This window comes from Miscanthus floridulus, chromosome 16, assembly GCF_019320115.1.
Source record: "Miscanthus floridulus cultivar M001 chromosome 16, ASM1932011v1, whole genome shotgun sequence".
Classification (NCBI taxonomy): Eukaryota; Viridiplantae; Streptophyta; class Magnoliopsida; order Poales; family Poaceae; genus Miscanthus; species Miscanthus floridulus.
The window spans coordinates 30,553,094-30,562,032 of NC_089595.1; the positions used below are offsets into that span (position 1 = coordinate 30,553,094).

The following is an 8,939-nucleotide window of genomic DNA, read 5'->3' on the forward strand; positions in this document are numbered from 1 at the left end:
CATTATTACGCCAAGCTTGGGCTCCCCGACGACGATTCCAAGAAGAAGGGCGCCGGCGACCGGGACGATGACAAGGACAAAGGGCTCCTCGAGGTGCACAACGCCTTCATGATCTTTGGCGGACCCTTGGCGTGCCTTACGATGCGCCAGCAAAAGAGGGAACACTGAGAGGTCTTCTCGATTAAGGTGGCCACTCCCCGATACCTCAACTGGTCTCGGGAAGCAATCACCTTTGATCGGGATGACCACCCCAACAATGTCCCGAATCCCAGGCAGTACCCACTTGTTGTCAACCCGATCATTAGCAACACCCGACTCACCAAGGTGTTGATGGACGGAGGCAGTGGCCTCAACATCCTCTACGCCAACACCCTGGAGCTCCTAGAGATCGACCGAGCGCGGCTCCAGGGTGACGCCGCGCCTTTCCACGACATCATGCCGGGGATGCGCACACGACCCCTCGGGCGCATCAACCTTCCCGTCTGCTTCGGCACCCCCTCCAACTACCTCAAGGAGGTCCTTACCTTCGAGGTGGTTGGGTTCAAAGGAACTTACCATGTCATCCTAGGGCGGCCATGCTACGCCAAGTTCATGGCGGTCCCCAACTACACCTACCTCAAGCTCAAGATGCCGGGTCCCAATGGCGTCATCACGATCGAGTCCACATACGAACATGCATACGACTGCGACGTCAAGTGCATCGAGTACGCCGAGGCTCTCATGGAGGCCAAGACCCTCATCGTCGACCTTGACCGACTTGGCAGCCAGCAGCCCGAGCCCAAGCGTCGAGCTGGGACTTTTGAGCCCGCGGAGGCCATCAAACTCGTCCTAGTCGACCCCGCATGCCCCGACGACTAGGTGTTGAGGATCAGCGCCACTCTTGACATCAAATAGGAAGCCGTGCTCATCGACTTTCTCCACGTGAATGCCGATATGTTCGCGTGGAGTCCCTCGGACATGCCGGGCGTACCGAGGGAGGTCGCCGAGCATGCCTTGGACATCCAGGGTGGCTCTAGGCCGGTGAAGCAGCGCCTACCCCGATTCGACGAGGAGAAACACAGGATCATTGGCGAGGAGTTGCAGAAGCTCTTGGCGGCCGGATTCATCAAGGAAGTATCCCATCCAGAGTGGTTAGCTAACCCTGTGTTAGTCAAGAAGAAAAATGGGAAGTGGAGGATGTGTGTAGATTACACCAGTTTGAATAAAGCCTGTCCAAAAGTCCCCTTCCCATTACCTCGAATCGATCAAATCATTGACTCCACTGCGGGATGTGAGACTCTGTCTTTCCTTGATGCGTACTCCGGTTACCATCAAATCAAGATGAAAGAGTCCGACCAGCTCGTGACTTCTTTTATCACATCGTTCGGCATGTACTGCTATGTGACTATGCCTTTCGGCCTCAAAAACGCAGGAGCCACATACCAGCGGTGCATGACCCAGGTCTTTGGCGAGCACATTAGGCGAACCATCGAGGCCTATGTGGACGACATCGTGGTCAAGTCCAGAAAGGCCGGGGATCTCGTCGATGACCTGGAGATAGCCTCCAAATGCCTTAGAGAGAAGGGCATCAAGCTCAACCCCGAGAAGTGTGTGTTCGGGGTTCCTTGAGGCATGCTCTTAGGGTTCATAGTCTCAGAACGCGGCATCGAGGCCAACTCGGAGAAGGTATCGGCCGTAACCAGCATGGGACCAATCTGAGACCTCAAGGGAGTGCAGAGGGTCATGGGATGCCTTGCGGCCCTGAGCCGCTTCATCTCGCGCCTTGGCGAAAAGGGCTTGCCTCTGTACCGCCTCTTGAGAAAATCCGAACGCTTTTCTTGGACCCCCGAGGCCGAAGAAGCCCTCATCAAGCTCAAGGCACTACTCACCGGTCCTCCCGTCCTAGTACTGCCAGCCAGGGATGAGGCCCTCTTACTCTACGTCGCCGCAACGACCCAAGTGGTCAGCGCGGCCGTGGTAGTGGAGAGGCAGGAAGAGGGGCACACCTTACCCATCCAATGACCTGTCTACTTCATCAGCGAAGTACTCTTCGAGACCAAAATGCGCTACCCCCACATCCAGAAGCTGATCTACGTCGTAATCTTGGCTCGGCGCAAGCTGCGTCACTACTTCGAGTCCCACCTAGTGACCGTGGTATCATCTTTCCCCTTGGGAGAGATAATCCATAACCAGGAGGCCTCAGGTAGGATAGCCAAGTGGGCTGTCGAGCTTATGGGGGAAGCCTTGACTTTTGTGCCTCGAAAAGCAATTAAGTCTCAGGTCTTGGCTGATTTTGTGGCTGAGTGGACCGACACCCAACTGCCACCTGCTCAAATTCAGATGGAGTGCTGGACCATGTACTTCGATGGGTCCCTGATGAAGACCGGGGTAGGCGCGGGTCTGCTCTTCATCTCGCCCCTCGGAGTACACATGCGCTACATGGTTCGGCTCCACTTCGCCACCTCCAACAACACGGACGAGTACAAAGCCCTCGTCAACGGCTTGCAAATCACCATCGAACTTTGGGTACGGCGTCTCGACGTCCGGGGTGACTCGCAGCTCATTGTTGATCAAGTCATGAAGGAGTCAAACTACCTCGACCCCAAAATGGAGGCGTACTGCAAGTTGGTACGTCGCCTAGAAGACAAGTTCGACGGTCTCAAACTCAACCACATCACGTGGAAATACAATGAGGCCGTGGATGAATTGGCAAAGATGGCGTCGGCACAGGCTCCGGTCCCCCCAAACATCTTCGCCAGAGACCTCCACAAGCCTTCCATCGATTATGCCTTGGGAGTGGAAGAGGGCCCACCGGCTGAACCTACCGCGGGCCTCGATGCCCCCTCTGCCGCCGAGACTCCTTCGACCAAGCTCGAGGTCATGGAAGTCGACATGGAGACTCCCCAGACCGGCCAGGACACGGACTGGCGAGTCCCGTTCCTTGATTGGCTCGCTTGAGGAGAGCTTCCTAGTGACAGAACCAAAGCCCGACGACTTGCGCGGCAAGCCAAAACTTACGTCCTCTGCAATGGCGAGTTGTACAGGCGAAGTCCATCTGGCGTCCTCCAACGATGCATCACCACCGAGGCAGGCCAGTCCCTACTTTGGGACTTGCACGCAGGCGCCTACGGGCACCATGCGGCGCCTCGGACGCTCGTCGGAAACGCCTTCCGCCAAGGATTCTACTGGCCAACGGCGGTTGCTGACGCCACCAAGTTAGTACGCTCCTGCGAAGGATGCCAGTACTACGTGTGGCAGACACACCTCCCAGCCTAGGCCCTCCAAACCATCCCTATTACATGGCCGTTTGCCGTGTGGGGGCTCGACATGGTTGGGCCTCTGTAGAAGGCCCTCGGGGGCTACACCCATCTGCTGGTAGCCATCGACAAGTTCTCCAAATGGATCGAGGCTTGCCCGATCAACCAAATCAAGTCCAAGCAAGCGGTGCTATTCTTCAATGACATCATCCATAGGTTTGGGGTTCCGAACACCATCATCACCGACAACAGGACGCAGTTCACCGGCCAAAAATTCCTGACATTCTACAACGACCACCACATCCTTGTGGCCTGGTCGGCCGTAGGACACCCAAGGACAAACGGCCAAGTAGAACGTGCTAACGGCATGATCCTACAAGGCCTCAAGCCAAGAATTTACAACCGGTTGAAGAAGTTCAGCAAGAAATGGCTCGCCGAACTCCCGTCGGTCATCTGGAGCCTGAGGAACACTCCGAGTCGAGCCACGCGGTTCACACCTTTCTTCCTAGTCTATGGAGCCGAGGCTGTCCTCCCCACTGACTTGGAATATGGTTCCCCAAGGCTACTGGCCTACAACGAGCAAAGCAACCGCACCACCCGTGAAGACGCCCACGACCAACTAGAGGAAGCCTGAGATGTGGCGCTACTACATTCGGCCAAGTACCAGCAAGCCCTACGGTGCTATCAGGCCCGGCGCATTCGAAGCCAAGACCTGAAGGTAGGCGACCTAGTGTTGAGGCTAAGGCAGAGCAACAAGGGCCGCCACAAGCTGACCCCGCCGTGGCAAGGACCATACATCGTCGCCCAAGTGCTGAAGCTAGGGACCTACAAGTTAGCCAACAAGAAGGGTGAAATCCTCAACAACGCTTGGAACATAGAACAGCTACGTCGCTTTTACCCTTAAATTTCTAAGCATTGTATATATTGTTTCTCGAAATACAATTAAAAAGCGTTCTTTAGTTGTTCTAAGTCCTTGAGAAACCCCCGAGCCCCGTCATGGGCCTCGACAGTGCGATAACATCACAAGGGAGACACGGCTCTGCTTCCTCAGAACCGAGCCTCCCTCGGGGGCTAGGTGGGGGATTCCCCCTAAGTCCCACGCACCATTTTTTAGTCATTTTTCAAAAAAGTTCCTACGCCAAAACTCTCTAGCACGCTCTGATGAATCGGTTGTGAAAAACCCAAGGACCGAAAGTCCGTCTCAGGGACAGAAGGCCGGTAGAGTCACGAGACGGCCTACGCCCCCGGGCTATGGCACTCCCTCACCATCTTTCGCCCAAGGGGCGGCTTAGGTTCCGAGGAGGTTTTTTGCAAAAGAAATCTGATCAGAGATAACAAGAGGGCAGAGGCTCGGAAATACAAGAAAAACGATTAAGAAACACGAGTACTTAAAAAAAGGCCTCGACGGCCACAAGCGTTTCGATACAAAATTAATCCCTATTCTATTTACATGGCCTCTTAGGCCCAGGTCAAGGCTCAGGGCCTCCAGCATCGGTAGACGGCGGGGGAGGGACCACCTCCTCTTCAAACAGCTTGGCCAGCGCCATGCCGGGGCCCACCGCCGCTTCTATCAGCTTCGTGACCGCCTCGTCGGCCTCCTTGTCATCGTCGGGCAGGACGTAGCCATCGCTGATGGCCTAGAGGTCAACGCTAATGTAGTGCAAAGCGATGACGGTCAGCGCGCGCTTGACGCCCGTATGTAGCGCCCCTTGGAGTCGCTCACCCACTTGGCCGCTCAACGCAATCAGGCGGCTCCCGAGGGAGCTTCCTGACTGGACCCCCTCGACTTCCAGGGCCTCGCACGCAGTACGGGCGGCGCTCTTCAGCGCATCATGCTCCCCGATCTTAGTTTCAAGCACTGCCTGCACTGCGGCAGAGGCCTCGGCTACCTGGGTGACCTCCTTCTCTAGCTCTGAGCCAAACGCAATGGAATGAGGTTGAGCGCAAAGGAATACAAGCTAGAATAGGGGCGGAAGTCTACGGGACTCACCCTCGGCCTTCTGCCCCTAGCGTCGGGCCTCGACCTGAGAAGCCTTAGCTTTCTCCTTCCAACGCTGGGCCTCAACCCAAGACGCCTCGGCCTTCTCCTTCAGGTGCTGGGCCTCGACCCGAGAAGCCTCGGCAGCCCTGGAAGCCTCTCTCCCCAGCTCTGCGTTACACCAGGGAGTTAGGGAGCGAACAAAAGAAAAAGCAAATAAAACGAGGGGAATAGGACTCACCCTCGGCCTTTCCCCTACAGACCACAGCCTTGGTCCAGGAGGCCTCAACCACCGTAAGGGCCTCATCCAAGGCGCCTTTCATCAGCTGGTGTGCACTCTGCTCCGCCCCTAGCTACCCAGCAAGGACCTTGCCCGAGGCCGTGGCTTCTCCAGCCCAGGACCTGAAGGCGTCCCACTCACTGGCCACTCGGGTCAGCTCCTCCTCCAACTCCTTGACCCGCGCCGCTAGAGGGGCGACCTGCTCCTAGGCCGTGGCCGCCTCGACCTTTGCATTGGCACAACGAAGGCGGAAGTCCTCCACCTCCGCGCTCCGCGCCGCTAGAAGTTTGTTGGCGCCAGCAAGCAGGCCCTTCTACCGTTGGAGCTGGTCCCAGACGTCCCTCTCCCGTCGGAGAAAGACCGACTTCCCGAGGGACCGGTCTTGAGCTCCTGGGTAAGCAGAACCGGGGGCATTCACTACAAGAAAACTCGAAAAAAGGCAACACTGCATGAGAAAACAAAGTGCGAACCTAGGCGACTCTGAGCAGATCGTCGGCCACCACGGATAGCGCCGTCCATAGTGACTGCTCCACCAGCTGACGGTATTGCTCGAAGGTGTCCTAGCGCCCGCCCTCAGCCGCGTCTTCGAGGGCGAACAGAGGCTCCCTCTCAGGGTCATCACGGCTCTGCCACAGGACACGCAGGTGATCCCACCCGCGGGGCTCAGGTCGAACCCGCACGAGGGCCGAGCTTCCCTCGCCGGGGGTCGGAACCGGTTGCTCCATGGCGCCGGCCACCTCGGCGTCGACCACCTCCTGCGCCCGAGAAGTATCGTCGGAGGAGATCGGATGGACCTCCACCTTCTGGGCGCCCTCCCATGACGACGGCGGACCTTGAACCAAGGGTGCCACCGAGGCCTTCGCCGCCTTCATCTCCACTTCTTGGGCCGACAGCCTCGCCGCAATCACGTCGGCCTCGATAGCCCCGGGGGCTTCAGCCTCCGCCATCGTGGCCTCGGTGGTCCCGAGGGCTCTGGCCTCTGCCATCATGGCCTCGGTGGTCCCGGGGGCTCCAGCCTCCACCATCATGGCCTCGGTGGTCGTGGGGGCTCTGGCCACCACCGCTGCGGCCTCGGCGGTCCTAGGCGCCCTGGCCTCCGTCGTCTCGGCCTGTGAGACCCCGGGGACCTCAATCTCGGTGGCCTCGGCAGCCGAGAGCACCTCGGCCCCATCTGACTCATGGGCCTCGCCATCACGGGGCGGAGGTGCTCCCTCCCCCGTCTGTGTCGGGGCCACCTCGGCAGCCCCTCCTTGGGTGGCCGGCTCCTTCGGGCCGGCCCTCGCCGACGCCGCGCCACATTGTAGGGCAGCCTGTGCCTCCGCCACCCAGTGGGCGGTGGAGCTGGGGTTCACCTTAAGCGCCTTAAGGGGCGCCAAGGTAGGCACCTCCGTAGGTCGCTTCCGGCTAAGGACAAAACACTTGCAGGGTCAGCACAAGACCGAAGAACGAACGAAAAATGCTACGGCTCTGCCAAAAATACGCTTACCTCGAGCGGGGCTGCAACCGCTTCGGCATGGCAACCCTCGTCTACAAAGGCGGTGGCGGTGGCAGAGGCACGGCCTCTATATCCACCGGCGCCAGCCGGTCCTCGATGGACCCTGGTGCCCCCTTGGTCCTCTATGGGGGCAGTTGCGCTGCCCCCACCGCCACCTGCTCCACCGCTGCCGTCGAGCCCACCGGGCTGACGGCACGCTTTCCCACCGGGCTGACGGCACGCTTTCCCACCGGGCTGACGACCACGGACAGCGCGTCGGCCTCGGCCCTGAGGCGGGCGATTGCTGACCCTAGGGTAGCTCCTCCTCCTCCCCCTGGAAGCGCTGGGCTGCTTGCCGACGCCCCGGGCACCATCTCCCCGATGTCAGGGAGATGGTCCAGGGGACCCCACCCCACCTCACCCTCGTCATCTCCGTCCGAGGCATCCATCGATAGCGACAGCGACGGGGACTCCTCCAATGGGAGACCATCCTTCCTTTGCTGCCGGCGGCGCTTATCCAATTCCTCGCATGCGAGGTTCTTCTTTGTGCGCTTCGCCACCTTGGCGTCCTTTCGCCTTTTCTGCGCCTCGGCGTGCGCCCGGTTGACCGCCCGCCGCCTCGCATCCTCGGGAATGGGCGGCGGGGATGCTCGCACGTCCCTCATCCCCTGTAGGAACAGCGAACACGGGTAAGGGAACAAGAAACAATGAGAAACGGGGAGGCCTCGGGGGCTACAGAGGCATGTGACTTACCAGCGAGAGGAACCCCCGCGATGGCGCATCGCGAAGGGGGTCAGGCCACCACCCCTTAGCTTCGCCTCCACCGTCTCCCCCACCCGGCGAAGAATTTCCTTGTCGGAAAAGGCGGAGGCAAACATCCGGATGCCCTCGATTGGCTCATCCGACCTCATCTCGAGCCATCAACGGCAGCACCCTCCGGTGGTGGAAGGCGGCCACGACCACAGCCGCAGTAAGGCCACGGCCCCGCAGCCTCTCTAGCCCCTCCAGGAGCGGCTGCAGCTTGGGCTGATCCTCCCCCTTCACGATCCGCCCAGTGTAGGGGGGAAGTCCACCATCGTCGTTGCGAAGATAGAACCAGCTCGTGTACCATCAGCGATTGGTTGACGAAAGCTAGGCCGGGATGTAGAGGTGCTGACGGTCCTAGCGCACTTAGAGAGTGCAGCCGCCGGCCCTCACCGCCTTCCTTGTGCCCGATGTACCCGTCGGCTTGGTGGTGTGCCCTGCCCAGAAGAGGTGGAGCCATAGCTCCCAATGGGGGGCAATCCCCAGATACCCCTCGCAGACAGCGACGAAGATGGCCGCCTACGCGATGGAATTGGGGTTGAAGTTATGGAGCTCCACGCCATAGTAGTGCGGGAGCGCCCGTATGAACTGGTCCGTCGGAAGGCCGAGGCCACGCTCGTGAAAAGACACGAAGCTCACGACATAACCGTCATGAGGCCTCGGCTCTGGCTCGCCCAACGGAGCGATCCACTCCGGCCTGTTGGAGTTGGTAACCGGACAAAGAAGCCCGCCATCGACGAGCGACTGAAGCATCTCCACGGTAACGTCGGATGGGCCCCAAGGGTCCGCCTCGATGACAACAATGTCGCCGACCATGAGTACGGTGGAGGGTTCGACTACGGCGGTGAGTCCCTCTCTTCCTCTCTCTCTCTCTGCCTCGCCTCTCTCCCTTCTTCCTCCCGTGGCTCTCTGCTCTAGCGATGGCTCAAAGATGGCAAAGCAAACGGGGGCAAGGTGAGGAGGGGAGGGGCGAGGCTCATTGCGTATTTATGCAGGATGAAGGTGAAACAGACGAGCAACGAAATCGGGGAAGTTTCCCTTAGATCCGACGTGGTTAATCCCGATCTGATTTTACCGCCCACGTGCCCACCTTTTCCTCATTAATCGCGGGAATAGTTACGTCCCATCCGCTGACACCACGTCGCGCCCGACCGCTGCAGCAGCAGG

The 8,939-nt window shown here is 59.3% G+C and overlaps 2 protein-coding genes across 2 annotated transcripts; one reads left to right on the top strand and one right to left on the bottom strand.

Moving 5' to 3' along the window:
• The first annotated feature begins 330 nt into the window (after nt 1-330).
• LOC136510509 (uncharacterized) lies at nt 331-858 on the top strand. Its single transcript, XM_066504929.1, has 2 exons — nt 331-531; nt 697-858. Exons 1-2 carry the CDS (start codon nt 331-333, stop codon nt 856-858), a joined length of 363 nt encoding a protein of 120 aa, XP_066361026.1.
• A 5,196-nt stretch (nt 859-6,054) lies between these two features.
• Nucleotides 6,055-7,009, bottom strand: LOC136510510 (uncharacterized). Its single transcript, XM_066504930.1, has 2 exons — nt 6,981-7,009; nt 6,055-6,898 (listed from the first exon to the last, which is right to left on the bottom strand). Exons 1-2 carry the CDS (start codon nt 7,007-7,009, stop codon nt 6,055-6,057), a joined length of 873 nt encoding a protein of 290 aa, XP_066361027.1.
• Between the last annotated feature and the right edge of the window lie 1,930 nt (nt 7,010-8,939).

Coding starts and splice junctions, on each gene's coding strand:
- LOC136510510 (XM_066504930.1), bottom strand. CDS start 7,009: ATGCCGAAGCGGTTGCAGCCCCGCTCGAG. Junction 6,899..6,980: donor CGGTTGCAGCCCCGCTCGAG/GTAAGCGTATTT, acceptor TTTTGTCCTTAG/CCGGAAGCGACCTACGGAGG.
- LOC136510509 (XM_066504929.1), top strand. CDS start 331: ATGGACGGAGGCAGTGGCCTCAACATCCTCTACGCCAACACCCTGGAG. Junction 532..696: donor AGGAGGTCCTTACCTTCGAG/GTGGTTGGGTTC, acceptor TGCGACGTCAAG/TGCATCGAGTACGCCGAGGC.